The sequence below is a fragment of the Lissotriton helveticus genome, chromosome 8 (assembly GCF_964261635.1).
Source record: "Lissotriton helveticus chromosome 8, aLisHel1.1, whole genome shotgun sequence".
NCBI lineage: Eukaryota > Metazoa > Chordata > Amphibia > Caudata > Salamandridae > Lissotriton > Lissotriton helveticus.
In genome coordinates, this window is record NC_136069.1 from 208,508,962 (window position 1) to 208,525,570 (window position 16,609).

The window sequence follows — 16,609 nt, forward strand, 5'->3', positions numbered from 1 at the left end:
AAAATGCTTTTTAACTCCCTTTTTTAAAAAACATAGACCAATTACTTTGGGGGAATCCTATCAACTGCTGCTTTCCTTGTATAATGAAGAATTAATTTGTCGCACTAGCACTTTTCCGAGAATTGCCGTCCGAGCTCGTAAAATGATGGACAATGCCTGAGTTTTTCTCTGAATATTAATCTGTAAAATCTGTGTGACGTTTCTATGGCTTAATTAATTTTATTTGGATTTTATAATAATTGTGTAAATTGTGTATGTGCTTTTATGAATTCTTGGAGTTCGAATAAAGATTTATGAACTGAACTGAACGCACAGAACACCGTAGAATACCGTAGAATGGGAAACGTGTTACAGCTGCTCTGTTGCTTCATTTCCTAGAAACTCCAATAGGGGGTATGGCTGGAATGGATGACGAGACAAGGTTATTCATTAAAGTCCTGACTGAGTGTTTAGATTTTATTCCTGAGTCAGAGGTCAGCGTTTGTGGGAGTGGATAGACAAGAGCTGTAGTTGGAGAACTAAGCTGAGAATCAGTTTCCATAACGAAGTGAGCAATGCAAACATGGAGTAACATGTGTAGCATTGGGCCCTCCATACTGCGGGTTCCAGAAGACCGTTATCTGATCCCAGTTCGCAGCCTCAGTGTGTATTCAGCATTTCAAGGGATAGGGAATGTCCATTTCTTCGAGGTGAAAGAAAAGATCCAGGAAGCAGCAGGAAATGTAAACTACACAACGTCGAACTGTGATATTATGCGGCTGTTTCTGTCTGTATCAGTGGCCACCCTAGCAAAACACAGAGAAATGAAAGATATCTACTCCCAATGCTGCTTAGATAAAGTGTAATGACTGGGAGATTTTAACTCAATATACCGGATCCTATATTTGATAAGATTTGTTGAAACAAGGAACAAAGAACCTACCATTGAAGGATATTTGGAAAGAAAAGCAACTCTGTGGTAGTGATTATTTAACTTACTCCAACACACCCAAAACATGCACAAATTGACTTTAATTTAATATTCTCTTCCTGTTTCTTAGAGTAGGGGATACTAAGACAGGAACTTATCGGACGCATCTGAGGTAACTATAGCAATCAAAAGCCAAACAAACGTTCCAAAACAGGCCCCACAGTTGCAAATATAAGACCAGCATTTCCAGATCCAGTAGTACGAACCCCATTGGGAGACACATTGATTAATTATTTTCAGAAAACTGCATATCAAGTCGAGAAATGCAGAGTTAACGGCACAACCGGCCCAAACAGGCGTCCTGCAACTATCTATAAACAAGACTGAGACTTCTGGTGTGCTTGTCTTCATTGCTCATTCAAATTCTGTCTAACCAGAAGGTAGTTCCAGAACCATGGCACATCTCTATTTTCCAACCTATATATAAGAAAGGCCAATATGCGTCCCCCGACAGCTATCACATGATTGCACTTTGTGACAAAGACTCAAAACTGTCTGTCTGCTTACTACTGGCAGAGTTGGAAGCCTGGGCAGAAAAAACAAAACTGAACGCTTTCAATAAAACTGGTTTCAGAGCTGAATCTAGTATCACAGATAACTTAGTAGCGCTCTCGATGATTGCTGATAAATATACCATGAGTAGAAAACAGCTTTTATATTCCTTCTTTGTGGACTTCTCCATAGCGCTCGATCATGCAAACTGTAAACTCTTATGGAGAAAGCTGGCTGACTGGAACATTCCTGTAAAACTACAAGTGCCATCCAACTTCTGTACTCAGATAATTGGGCAAAGGTCGAACTCGGTTCTAACAATGGCTTGTCGACCAAAATAGAAGTCAAAAGGGGCCTGAAACCAGGGCGTGTTCTGACCCCAATGCTTTTAAATGTGTTTATATCTGACCTAAGTGCACTTCTTGACACAGCTAAATCCCATCCACCAAGGCTTGGGTATGGTTTGGCGACCAGATGATGTAGTTCTGATGAACTTGACAAGCATTGGGCTTCAGAGGCTCTTAAACAATATACATGCTTATTGTGCCAAAAAATGAAATGGTGGTGAATCTCACAAAAACCCAGATCGTGTTGTTTGGATGGAAGGTCAGAAAGAAAGGAAGTTGGCTCCCGGGTGGTTTGCTGGTCTCTAGAGGTACTGGATATAAATACCTTGGTGTCAGACTGTAAGAACAGCTTTCTTTTTTAATGCATCTAAATTCATTAAAGCCAGAGACCACCTCCTCAATTGCAGTAATTCAATCATTCCACCGCAAACTGCAAAGGCCAACCTTGGCGCCTCTTCTTGCAGTGATAAAAGCCAAACTGACTTCGACAATCAGCCTTGGCACAGTGGCTTTTCCAGGGAAGTGTGGGCCTTATTCAATTCTGCTCAAAGCAAGGCATTTCACATTCATTTCCCCCTACCACAAAGTCCCACTCCGACCAAATTGGGGCTGGAATTTAGTCTGCTAAACCAAGTGTTAGTACAGCACGGCTCTCTACTTAAGTATATGTCACTACTAAGGCTGTCTGATCAGTCGACACTGCGTGCTGAGATATGAGAAGAAATTCAAATCGCATTACCAAAAACAAATAGCTGGTCGTAGACTTTCGATCTGGCCATGAATGTCCTTGAGGGAAAATAACTTTGGGGATCAACAGTCCTGCCTGCCTTCTTTCAAATATCTCTAAACAAGCAAATAAAGAAGATCTGATAGAATAGGGAGAATAGAGACTTTAGCAAAAGAAGCCATGCGTAGACAGTCATTGACTCTTATAAACAACCCCACCCACAATCATACTTATTGGCTTTACATAGATTCTGTTATAAAAGCAAACTGCTTCATGTGCACTGTGACCTGTGTCAAACTATCGCCTGCCTGCCAAAATGGACAAGGAACCCTTTGTGTCCTAAAGCAAGCACCGTCATCTACACATGGAAAGCCTGACTCATATGGCATCGATTTGCCCCAAGCTGTTGACTGAATGTAAGGCTTCCTCTGCTGCACAGGTGTTTAAATCAGAACCTGCTGTCACGCTTTACTCTTCTGTTTGAAAGGTGAATGTCCCAAGATTATGGCCTTCACAAAATGTATTGTAACAGCTGATAAGCAGTGGGAAGGAAGTACGATTAATATCCACACTAATGTTGTTCAATGTTTACAATGTTCTCCGTCGCACTCTTTTCGCGGCTTTGCACAGGTACTTTAGCACTTTACTCTAGACACAAAAATGGAAGTGGCATTTCAGGACATGATGCAGAACAACACTCTCCAAGGGGACATCTTAATATCCTGATTGGACGCTTCTTATCAATATCTTTCGGAGATTACTGGAAATGTTGCACCAATTGGAAAGTGGATAGGTGCTGTCAGATAAAATGTTAATTGCATATAGTTTAGTTTGAGGGGAGGCGAGCAATGTGTTTTTTAAAATCTTGTCTCTTCTTCCTGTTTTAGCAAATTTTATTTTGTCACACCTGTGCTTGGTATGGAAGAGGCAATTAAAGATGAATGGTAATAAAGTGGAATGAGAGAATATGGGGCGTCACTGCTATCCAGAAAGAGTCTTACCCTTTCTTTGTTTCTCTTTAATGTGACCCTTGTACTTTTAGAACATCTGTTGCCGTCATATTTGCATTACTTATCTGGTTTCCTGGACAGGTTATTGATAGACAAAATGTTAATTGCAGGTGTTATAGTATGAGGGCAATTGAGTAAATGTTTTTGTAACTTGATGTCTTCTTTCATTTTCAGCTAATTTTATTTTGTCACATCTACAGTTTATATCTAGCATTTTGAAGGGGGCAATGTAAAATAATAGTCAGCAATGTACAACAAGAGGACATGGGGTTTTACCGCTGTTTAGAATTAAGTTCACCCGACCCTGGTTCCCTTTATTGCTGCCCTTGCACTAACACTACACCTTGTGCTACCACATTTGCACTATACATCTGGTTTTATAAAAGAGGTATTACAAGACCACAATGTGAACATGACAACCTAGGAAGACATTGCTCCCCTGAAAGAGATTATTATTTTAATATTCTGTGAACTTTTTGTAATGTATTGTATTGCGCTGTGTAAATCTATGTTTTTTTTAATTAACTGAAATAAACTTGACTTTGTTGCACTCCGAGAGGGTGTCTGACTCGATGAGAGAATCAACACTCTCCCTGATTCTTAAACGCAAGAGGTTTCTGACAGACAGTACCTTGTACAGACCTATAGTCCTGTTGAGTATTCACCAGGATTTTAGCTACTAGACTAAACCCTGCATGGTCAAAAAGGATACTCAGTACCAATCAAGCTTTGTCAGACACAGACAGAAATGGGATAGCATATGACTACATTAAACTTCACAAAATTAGCACAGTGGATGAAAACTAAATTTAAGTGCTGAGAAGACATTCAGTGGAGTGTAATGGAGTCATAAGATCTTTGTTGGATAGGTCAGGACTCAGTATGAACGTGAAAACATATTTCTTAGCTAACTGTTTGGGTCCTATGATAAGAACTCTGCAGCAGGGTAAGACTGACGTGGGGGACTTGACGGGGGATCCTTTTCCCACCTGGAGTTAGCTCTATGAATGGAATACTTGATTAAAATAGTACAACCCAATCCAAATATCTGGGGTTTGTCCACCTAAAGTGACCAACACAAATTGGTGTTATTTGCAGATATTTTCCGCATTATAACGAAGGCTCCCTGTTTTAAGTTTTTACAGACAAATACAGACAGAAAAAATTAATTTTTTATCTGTATTTATTTTTAAATGTGGATACATGATTAAATAACATAATTTTGGATAAAGAAGTCTCAATATCTTTGCCAAGGGAGTAGGCGGATAACCTGATTGCTTACTTGAAATTGCTTCCTAAACTATTGTTAGCTTCAATTTCTTCTGCCGCCATGTTTTTGCACGGCTGGCAGATTTGCGCAAAAAAACTTCCAACTTGAAATACACGGCCTTAGGATTGCCCAAATTGCATGGACACGATGGATTCAAGCTAGCCTGGCTGATGAGGGGTGTTATCCCTATATTAGTCCCAGGATGCTGGTTTCTGGTCCAGGTAAGACCTGGCTTGGCAGTTCGGGCTGGCCTGTTCCCATGAGGAACAGGGTCAAGACTGATTTGCATATGAATGGATCTGAACTGATGTGGCGAAGTGAGCAAAAGAACGATGATAGATTCAACCCAGATCTGTGACTGGGGGTTAGTGTCTGAAAAGGTTCAGCGCTCAGTCCATTATCTTATTGTGTGTGCTTCATTTTCATCGGTGCATTACGGACACCCCATTATCAACTGACCTTTGCTTTTTCCATACAACAGCATGAACTGTGCGTACCGCCCATTGTAAAGGACAAAGCAGGAGCATTCCTGAAAGTACAAGCATTGGCAGAGCCAATAGGTCTCACCTATGCAACAGCTATTGGCTTTGGGAAAGTGTTTTAGCCATGTTGTACAGCAGTGTGGCTGATGTTCAGCATGACGAAAAGTTAGTGGCATAGAATTGGGTGGGGTAGATCGGTGTACACTAGAGTGAAGTAGATTGGTGTCAAGTGGAATGGAGTAGATTAGGGTAGGGTGGAGTGGGGCAGAGTGGGTTAGATTGTATTGGAGTTGGATAGATTGTAATGGAGTTGAGTGGGGTAGTTTGGAGTGGAGTAGAGTGTGGTAGTTTCGAGTGGATTAGAGTGGGGTAGATTGGAGTTCAGTGGGGTAGATTGGAGTTCCGTGGGACAGATTGGAGTTCAGTGGGACAGATTGGAGTTCAGTGGGACAGATTGGAGTTCAGTGGGGCAGATTGGAGTTCAGTGGGGCAGATTGGAGTTCAGTGGGGCAGATTGGAGTTCAGTGGGGCAGATTGGAGTTCAGTGGGGCAGATTGGAGTTCAGTGGGGCAGATTGGAGTTCAGTGGGGCAGATTGGAGTTCCGTGGGGCAGATTGGAGTTCAGTGGGGCAGATTGGAGTTCAGTGGGGCAGATTGGAGTTCAGTGGGCCAGATTGGAGCTCAGTGGGGTGGGCTAGAGTGGGGTTGATTGGAGTCGGGGAGTGGGGTAGATGGGCGTGGTAGATTGGAGTGGGATGGATTGACTTGGGGTAGTTTGGGGTAGACTGGATTGGAGAGGGGTAGACTGAAGTGGGTAGATTAGGGTTGACTGGAGTGGAGTGTGGTGTGGTAGATTGGAGTATAAAGGGATAGATTGGGCGGATTGGGGTGGAGTGGGGTATATTGTGGTAGATTGGAGTGGAGTGACTTGGGGCCGAGTGGAGTGGATTGGAGCAGGGTAGATTGAGGTGGGGAAGATTGGAGTGGAGCAGAGTAGAGTGGATTATGGTTGATTAGGGTGGAGTGGAGTAGGGTGGAGTGGGGTAGGATGAATTAGATTGGTGTTGATTGGGGCAAAGTGGAGCGGAGTGTGGTAGACTGGAGTGGGGTGGAGTAAGATGGGGAGGGGAGGAGTGGGGTGGGGTAGCCTGGAGTGGAGTGCAGTGGTGTAGATTTGGGTGGAGTAGAATAGAGTAGATTGGAGTGGGGTAGATTGGGTGGATTAGAGAAGGGTAGATTAGAATGGAGTGGGGTAGAGTGAAGAGGAATAGATTGAACTGAAGTGGGGTCGTTTGGAGTGTGGTACATTGGAGTGGCGTTTGGTACAGTGGAATGGGGTAAATTGGGAAGAGGTAGATTGGAGTGGGGCAGAGTGGGGTAGATTGTAGTGGAGTTGGGTAGATCGTAATGGAGTAGAGTGGGGTAGATTGGAGTGGGGTAGTTTGGAGTGGAGTAGAGTGGGGTAGCTTGGAGTGGATTAGATTGGGGCAGTTTGGAGTGGGATAGTTTCTCTTCTACCTAATGGCTTAGCCAATTAGTTTTTTCTGATGCTGTGCAGCATAACTTGACTTGTGCATGCATCATCATACATGCACATGTACATGTTTTAAGGCTACAGAGGCCCAGCATGACATATGCACACTGTACATGATACTGCGACCATCATTTTCTAGTTCTCGCCTGGTGATAGCAACGCATGCGCTGCTCTCACCATGCGAGTGCCTTTTGCAATCAATTCTCTCAAAGGCTTACATGCACGCGTTGGCATGGACAAAGATGGCTGCTCTCGCATTGCAATGCAAACAGCATGCACGTATCCGTACGAACTGTGGACAGTCCGACGCCATCTTGTGAAGCTTTCATTGTCATAGCAACAAAAATACCGCTTCGCGTATGCATAATTATGGCGCTGGACTGCAATTGTGCGCTCCCGACTGCGCTGACCAAAAACCCTCTTTGCCCCCATGCACGAGTGCGCCTCGTGACTGTTACTTCTTTACTGTTAGCCCCTGAAATGCTACTCAGCTCTGATTACCTTTGAAACGGAGTCTGTGTTGTCGGTGCCGGCCCTAGGCTAAGAAGCTTTCTTCCTTCGCTGCTCCTCGGCTCCAGATACGGTGTTCGGCGGCGACAGGGGGGAAGCGCGGAGGCCTGGTTGCCGAGAGACGCCAACGCCTCCTCAACTCCCAGCGTTGCTTCGACCAGACGAGCCCCTTCATTACCAGCCAACGCACGCAGTTGGGTCCAATCCCAGCGCGGTGGGCAACTGACGACAGGGGTTCAATGAGGAAGCACTTTGGAGACTCCATGTGTCCTTGTTTAGCATCTGTTTTTAATGGTTTAATACTCTTCATGCGCCTTTATTTATTTCTAAAATGTGCCACTTTAACTTTTTACATTTAAGGAGCAGTGCAACTCACCCTCCTTTTTCTGCTCGAAGTAGTCCTGCAGCTCATCAGGTTTCTTCTGTGGATGGAGACGTCTACCTTCTCTGGGCTAAGCCCTTTGGATCCTCTCCAGGTAAGGATTCGTATGCACCCGACACCACATATTATCCACTACGAAATGGATTAGTGTTTTTAATTACCTTGTTTCACTTGAGATCCTGGCATTTGCTAAAAAAGCCTATAGGTCTCGCCTACGCCGTGGGAGCTATTGCCTTAGTCAATGAGTAGATACATTATGCAGCAGTAGCAGCACAATGGCAGTCGCGCGGCACGCACACTCTTAATTTTTCATTTGTCAAATTGTTTTTAAGCAGCCTGGCGACGCCGCTCCTAATCACCAACAATTGCAGCCAGCAGCGCGTGGGACAAAGGGGTCAAGGGAAGCATGCACTGCCAATCCCTTACAATAAATGTTTAGTTTGTGGAGAAGCGTGGGCTCCAGGGCTTGAAGTAGGATAAAAAGTGTGGGGTCTCTCAAAGGGGCGTGGCCTTTATAATTAAGGGCGTGGCTTCAAAACACCTAAGCTAAAAAACAAGCATTAAAAATGCAATAGGTCTCGCCTTTCATTAAGTTAAAGCCATTTGCTTTGCTATACAATACAATTAGCAAAGAAAATGGATTTAACTTAATGAAAGGCGAGACCTATTGCATTTTCAATGCTTGTTTTATCTACCATTCCAAGGTGGAGAATGCCAATCTTGCAGCAGTAACTTTAAACATAATGTAAACATAAGAAAGACCCAATTTTAAACAAGCCTTTGGCAAAGCCAATAGGCCATGCCTCTGTGAGAACTATTGGCTATAGTTCAGCATGGCTAAAATTGAGTGGCGTGATGCAGTGTAAAGGACCTCTCCTGACAAGTGGTCAAGTGTTTATATCATATCTTATCTGAGAAGGGAAATTATGACCTCACCTTATGAAAGCCTGGTAATCTGATTCAAGATGCTAGTCTAAAACGTAGTCTTATAAACAAATAAGGTAAAAATATGACAATTCAGACTGCACTGTTTTGGCTATTCTTGTCTGACCTTGAAATGGAGATAGCAAGAAACGTGTTGAACAGGGTGATGTCCCATCAGGTGTCTTATCAATGTCAGTGTCCCAGTGACTTGAGTGACTTGACACTTTCACGGTCCTTGGAAAGATAAGGACAGATTACACCTGTGTCAAAGCAAACATGTTGATGATTCTGCAAAAATAGAGTAAAATGGAGGCTTGCCTAATCAAAATGGAGTCAGCTCAAAGTCTTTATGTCAGGTCTAGCACCCTCTAAACGTTCTTGGTAGAGTAGCCCAGTTCAAGATGACAGGGTTGCCTTGGATATTGTATGTCCTCCAAAACCACCCGTTATCCATACCTCACACCTGCTTTCGGAAAATACTTTATAAAATACAACTATTCCTGTATCTTAATCGGCCATCTCATTTAATGTTTGGCAAGTGTGTTTAGTCGCCCTAAGATACAGGGATGGGCATGACTGACATTCGTTTATATTACTGGGCAGCCCATATACTGATTATTAATGAATGGAAGAATGGAGGGTGGCAAGACCCAGCTTTCTGCTTAGAAATAGCATTCATGGGCCGAGACATAATCCTGAGTATGTTTAATGGAAACCCCATTCTTCAACACCTCTCGGACCCTACTCGGGTGGTCTTTCACATGGTTATTCGCACCACAATGGACCGTCAGGAAGAAAAATCACTCAAAATACCTTGAGGGAAGGGGTGTTGGTTGCAACACTCTCCCTCCCTTGAGGGGTTCAATAGATACAGATGATATTGATATTTCCACAGTTGGAGACGTATGGCAGGGGTCCCACTTTAAATCACTTTAAACCCTACAAAATGAATGTGCCATACATACATCGCAATTATTCCGATGTCTGCAACTGCGTCACGCCCTCGAACAACACTGAGAAGCCATTTGCGAGGTCCCAGAGTTTAATGCCCACTTCTTCCATGTGGTATGGGAATGTCCTTTTTATAGGGCAATACTGGCGGGCTGTATAGCCTCTCCTTCACAAGTGCTGGGGATGCCTTTAGACAAACCTCTGAAGGTGGCATTGTTGGGTATTTTGGAGGATGTGGGAGGAACCTGAAACACCCTTATTGGGATTGGCACCATACTAGCCAAAAGAGGCATTGCTAAATTCTGAAATTCTCCATCTCCTTCCTGTCAACGGATTGGTGCAACAACCAGGAAGAGCCAATTTACACATCGAGGGACTGCCCCAGGAAACATGGACATGTATGGGGGCAAGTGGTTAGCGCTCCAAGGACTGAGCTAATGCACAACAGAACTAAACCGGAGTGTATGGTTTTCCTTCTGTTATCCTGTTGTGTTTTATATAATGGTGTGGTACCTATTGAAAAACAATAGAACTTTGATTAGAAATAAAAAGAGAGAGCGCATGGTTCGCTGAGGAACAAGTGGGGAAGAGAGCAAAAACACACATGCACTCCCGTCCAGTGCAGAAACCAAGAAAAAGAAGTCATTGAAAGTGCGAAGTGGAACACGGTGAGACCGAAATGCTCATGGCCAGGACAAACACAAAAATAGGGAGGAAAGTCATCCGAGCAGACAAATGTGAAAGACAACATGCAATCTATCCACGAGCAAGAGGCTTACTCAAAGCCACTCAATTTATAGGTTCTATAGAGGAAACAATAGGGCTGAGAACTAAAAAGGAGTAACAAGATAATCAATGAAAAAGGAAGGTACAGGCAATCATAGCCTACGCCACCATTCGAATCTTTGAAAGGTCACCTGCTCAGCTTTACACCGGCACCCTGAAAAACCTTACCTCAGACAAGCCCTCACACTGGACGTGGGCTTGTATCCACTCCAGACGGTCAGAATTCTCTTTTTCCCGCACTCCTTCATTGACTTGGGAACACAGCTCTTCTGCCTTGTCCAAAGCATGCTTCAAATGACTTTGATCAGGGTGGTTTTCAGGAGTGTTTTCTAATATCTGCAGAGAAGATATTCCAATTATGCACACACATTACCACAAAGCTATACATACAGCAAAGCACTATTAATAATTCTGAGAATACGATAGGCCATCTAGTGAATACAATTAAGTTTAACTAGTCTTTAATTATAGATAACATTTCCAAACTGCCTTAAAAATCATTAATAGACCCATCTGAAAATGAGGCGTTTGAAAATCACTAAGCACACTATTCTCTAATACTCTAAACTGTTTCTGTTTAAATTGAGAGTGCCATCAAAGTAGATTTTACACCTATTGGGTTCATGTTGCATATGCATCAACAAACACACTCATTGAAATGTCCCCAGTTTTATAAAATTAATTAATTTCTTCTTCAGACAATACAAGTATCTGATTTTACTTATAAACATGTATGTAATATTTGCATACTGCAAAAATAGCTCAAAAGGCAGCAGAGCACTGCACAGAATCAAATCCAAGCATACAGTCAACAACTAATCGAAGAGGTGGCTGCTTTGTGATGTACTGCTCTTTTAAGAGGTGTGTCTTCAATTCTTTCCTAGATTAGAGAACCTTTGGGGTGGTCCTTATGGCGACGGGGATGTGATTCCAAACAGGACTACTACAAATAGTTTAAGGCAGATACCCATATACGTCTTAATACTTCAGAGCATCTGAGAATATTGTGTTTTAAATACAAGTTCTTCCTGAAATAACGAAATGGTTACTTATCAATAGTAGTTTTGCAGCTTGAAGAGTTTTCTGGATGCACATGTTGTGCATTATTCCGCCATTTAGTGGCTGGATCTGGAATTGTTTTTCTTTTTTTCCTTCTCTTTTTGGGCATCCTTGACCACCAATTGATGGTATGCCTGTCCCCTGTGTGACTTCAGACAGTTCCCCAAATGCTCCAGTGCGTAGTTGCCATCTTCAGATTCTTTTTTCTTTCCATTCTTGTGTGCTTCCTCTTTGTTCCAGTACTTTCCCCACCTGTTTATGTTATCTCCAGGGCCGGACTGGGAACCACAACCGGCCCTGGCAAAGTGCTCAGCTGGCCTCCCCTCCCCACTCGGGGGGGGAAGGAGGGGGGGGATTGGTGGTGCCGCCGAGCTCTTTGCCGGGCCGGTTTTCGGCCGATTTTGGTACAGGGCCGATTTTACAGCTATGCTGCAAAAACGGCCCTGTAACTAAATGGCCCCCAGGGGTCCAAAACCAGCCCCCACCCATGCGGTGCACCGGGGGATTGCCCGGTGCCCGCTATGGCCAGTCCGGCCCTGGTTATCTCCCATTTCTGGGGAGGTGGGTGGGTCCCATGTGAATCCAGAAAACTATTCACGCTGCAGAACTACTCATACTCTTGGTTTTGCCACATGAATCTTTTTCTGGATTCACATGCTGTGCATTAGATTACGTAGTGGTATACCTTCCTATGGGTTGGTTGGGTTGAAATGAGGAACTGTTATCATTCAGGTGTTGGAGTACTTTTTGTACCGCCTGTGCTTCCTTGTTCATTTGGATGTCCACACAATAATGTTTTGGGAAAGTGTGGGGTTATGCCATGTTGCTCCTTCACAGACTGCATCCATTGGAACGTTTGTCAGGAAGACAAGTATTGCACCCTTTTTCAGTTTTGAATGGGCTCTTGGGTGTGTGGGTGGTGTTATGACTGCGTTGGAGTAGCAAGTCTGTATTGTTTACACAATTCATCTTGAAATTGTTCCCATAGTCACTGAGGAGCCCTTGGTTGCTCTTTCGAAGGAGATAAACAACTTGTTTTCCTTACGGAACCCTTTAGTTTCTTCAAGGTATTAAATCAGAGCCTTTCTTGCATCCAATGTGTGTAGGGATTTTTTGTCTGTGTTTTAGGGTTTTTTACGAAAGCAGGCAGCTGTATGCTTTGGTAAACATGAAAATGGGTTACCACTTTTGGCAGGAACTGTAGGTTAGTTCTGAGAACCACCTTGTCTTTGTGCATTTGCAGGTATGGTTCCTGTACCGTTAGTGCCTGCAGTTTGCTTACTCTGCGTAGCGATAAGATTGCAATTAGAAACACTGTCTTGGGCATTAGTGAGTTCAAATCTGTCTTGTGCATAGGTTCAACGGATTTTATCATTAACTGTGTTAGCAAAGTATTCAAGTTCCACAATGGTGCAGGAACTTATCTTGGTGGAGCAATTATTATTAGGAATTGTTTCACCACTGGATATGTGAAGAAGCTGTTACCAGAAGTGTCCCTGATGTAGGCCACTATCACTGCCAGATGTACCTTTAAGGATAAATGTGTCAGTCCGCTAGTTAGCAGATGAGTAAAATAAGCTAGCCCAGTTTCCTGTTTTGTTCTTTCCTCCATATGTCTTTTATTTGTAGATCTGTGAATGTATTGTTTCCATTTTGCTGCATTACATTTGCATGTAGTTGCTCTCCTTGCCTTTTTAAGGGTTTCCATTATTCTGGGCAGTAGTTGTAGGTGCCCAAACTCTAAGTATTAAGGAGCCAGGCTGCTAGGATGAACATTGCTGACTCTGGGTGGTACACTCTCCCCACTTGAATTGCTAGCAGATCCTACTCTCTGCTTTAATTGTCACCATTTGTCCTCTGGACATCTCAAGTAGGTCCAAGTACCAAGTTTGTCTGGCCCATTGTGGTGCTATGAGGATGAACTGTGTTCCTGGTTGTCTCTCTTTCTTCATCATCTTCAGTATTAGGGGAATCGGAGGAAAGGCGTAGGCCACTCTCCCTGATCAGTTCCCCTGACTGGTGGTGTTAAAACCTGGAGGCAAAGTGTTGGCATTTTGCCTTTTTTGGTATTGAAGACAGGTCTACTTCTGGTCTCCCCCAGACTCTGAATATTTCCTCTAGTGTCTGTTATTTCAGTTCCCATTTGTGGGAGCTGCTTTCTTGTCTGTCTGCCTCTGTGCTCTCCTTTCCTGGTAGATGGACTGTTTGCAGTGTGAGCTTCCTTGGTATTGCCCATTGCCATCATTCCTGTGCTAGTTTCCTCAGGGTGAATGATTTTGTTCCTACCTGTTTGTGAGATAAAACGTTGTTGTGTTGTCTGTCTGGATTAATACTGTTTGACCTGTGATGCATGTCTGGAATGCCTTCAGGGCTAGGAACACTGTTTTCTTTTTCAGGTAGTTGATATGTTTAAGCGCCTCCATCCTGTTCCATTCTCCACGCACCTTCAAGTTGCCTGTGTGTGCTCCTCAACCCTTGTGGGATGCAGCTGTTGTGATGGTCACCTTAGGAGTTGTTGTCTTGAATAGTCTTCCTAATGTCACATTCTTGGAGTTCCACCATTGTGTTTCTTTTTGTACCTCTGATGTGACAACCTCTAGATCCTCCCAACTCTCGATGGCATACGAGGCCTCCGGGTAGACACGCGCTATACAAGTGCAATTTCATTCATTCATTCATTCATGTGTCCATTTGTTGCAGATCCATTCCTGGTAAGGACGCATATGCAGTCTTGCATGTGTAATGAGAGGTAAGCATGATGTCATCATACACATTAGTTTCATGACAGTCCTCACTGTCAGAAACTGCCCCTTATGGTATAGGTGAACTTGTTCTGCCATCACCTTTACCCTCCTCTGGACAGGGTATGGCCGTGTTGTCCTCTAGTTTATGATTGCCCCCAAGAACACTTTTCCCTGTTACGGTTGTGGTGCCGATTTCTTGTGGTTTATGGAGAAACCCAGTCATCCTAAAGTTTTGATTACAGTTTGAATGTCCCTTTGACGTTGTTTCGAATTTGCCTTTACTAGCCAATCATCTAGTGATATATAGACTTGTATTCCTTTTCTTCTTAGATAGGCTGCAAAACGCTTTGTAAAGATCCTTGGTGCTGACTTTATCCTAAATAGAAGGACTCTGAATTGGTGGTGTACTTTCTCTCGTACAAACTGTAGGTATTTCTTGTGACATTGATTCATGAGTATGTGTAGGAAGACATCTTCTGGGTCTAATGTGGTCATATAGTCCCCTTTTGCAAGAGTGGGATTACTACCTACAGGGTTGTCATCCTGAAATGTTGTGTGCGGATGAACTTGTTTAAATCCTGAAGCCCAAGATTGGTTTTAGGGTAAGGTCTTGTTTCTGGACCAGGAAGTAAGGTGAGTTGTCCCCCTTGTTTTGTTTCCTTTTGATTTTCTTATTTAGTAAGAGTTTTTTCACCTCTTTCTTGAGTTGCATGATCTTGTTCCCTTGATATCTTTTTGGTTTTGGGGAAATTGTTGGGGGGTTTCTGAGTAGTTCTATGCAATATCTGTGACTTATCACATTCAAAATTCAAATGTCTGTAGGTAATCCCCGATCCTGCCTCCCACTGGTGATTTGTGAGGCCTTGCTTCATTGGACAAGTCACTTGTTTGTTGCCCCTCCACCTAGGGGATTCTGTGAAAGGTGCTCAGTCTGTGGGACTTCAGGTTGCGCATCCGCCCCTTCTGAATGAGCCTCTGTACTTCAGAGCCCCAGTCGGCCTTGGCAGTTTCATTGTCCTCTTTTTTCTGACCGCCTGGCCGAATAGTGCAGCCAGTGTAAAGGGCATGTTGATAATGGTGGCTTGAACCTCAGGTTTAAACCATGATACTCTTAGACAGGCATATCTCCTCAATGTTGTGCCCGTGCACATCTGCCTGCAGGCAGTGTCTGCTGCACCCAAGGCTGATTTCAGGCATGTCTTAGCGACATTTCGGTCTTCTTGTATGACATGATTGGTCCTCTTTTTGTATTCCTCGGGTAGAAGTTGCAATAGGCCTCCATTTTGTTTCATTGCTGGTAGCCATATCTGTTCAGCAGTGCATTTGAGTCAGCAATCCACCACTCTGGCCTCCCTCTCCATCTTCCTTCCCACCATGTTGAGTCTCTTGCTCTCCTTTTTGCCAGCATTGGTATCTCTTGGTTGGGATCTGTGGACCTCCTTTGCTCTTGACTAACCTTCAATCGACATTTTCTTTGATACCGAGGCTGCCTAGTGGGACTTCTTATCCGTAGATTTAGGCTCTGGGTCTTTCAGTGGTTTGGTTACCGTAATATTCTTTTTGGTGTCCCTTGACCTTTCTTTTTCCCCCTTTCTTTTTTTTGGCATCAGTCTTGAGGAGTTTGACCTTCGATCCTTCCTTTGCTATCTTGGCCTCCTCGACTTTGTCATCGCTGGACAGCCCCAGGTTTTTAAGCAGTTGAGGGCTGTGAGTGCTGGCCTTGGTGGTGTAATGTTCCAGCCTCCGTCTTTGGCATACCTTCAAAGTCTTTGGTACGAAAGCAGTGTAGCTCCGCAGTCCTCGTCACTGTGGTCCTACGGGAGACAGAGGTTGCAGACCTCGTGGTGTTCTCTCTGCGCCACTTTGTGGGGGCAGTTTTAGCAGAATTTAAAGGGGATGTTTTTCATATGCCCTACCTTGCTTCATTTTCCAACCTTTTGGTTGGTATCGGCAGGGTCCCCCATCGGAAGAGAGGGTGAAGGGTCCCCTTTACTCTCGTCACCTTCTCTTTCACTGTCTTCAATGATTTTTTAATTTTCTTTTGAGGTTTCTTCAAAAACCTTTGGAGTTCCTCCATTGCTTCCAGACCCAATGGCGGGAAAAAGAATCCTAAGATGGGGACTACACACAGGAACATCCAGGCTGCCGTCTGACGTCACACAGGGGACGGGGCATACCACCAAATGGTGGTCAACGATGCCCACAAAGAGAAAAAAAATCCGGGCTCCACAACTAAATGGCAGGATAATGCACAGCATGTGAATCAAGAAAATAATTTATGCTGCAAAATTCTGAGTACCTATTTAAAAAAATTAAAATAGGCACATACTTTTATGAGCTCTTATTATTTCTGGAGTTTGGAATTACACAAGTAAGAAATATTTAAATAGCCTCTTCATATTTTTTGGACTATTCAAATTG

General features: G+C 43.6%; 1 protein-coding gene across 8 annotated transcripts in view; it reads right to left on the reverse strand.

Moving 5' to 3' along the window:
• Nucleotides 1-16,609, reverse strand: part of ITSN1 (intersectin 1) — a 1,522,922-nt gene that overhangs the window by 33,061 nt on the left and 1,473,252 nt on the right. For all 8 annotated transcript variants that reach the window (XM_078656938.1, XM_078656936.1, XM_078656937.1 and 5 more), the window contains one exon: nucleotides 10,554-10,721. In XM_078656938.1, coding sequence (XP_078513064.1) covers nucleotides 10,554-10,721 — 168 coding nt within the window. The remainder of the gene's footprint in view (nucleotides 1-10,553; nucleotides 10,722-16,609) is intronic.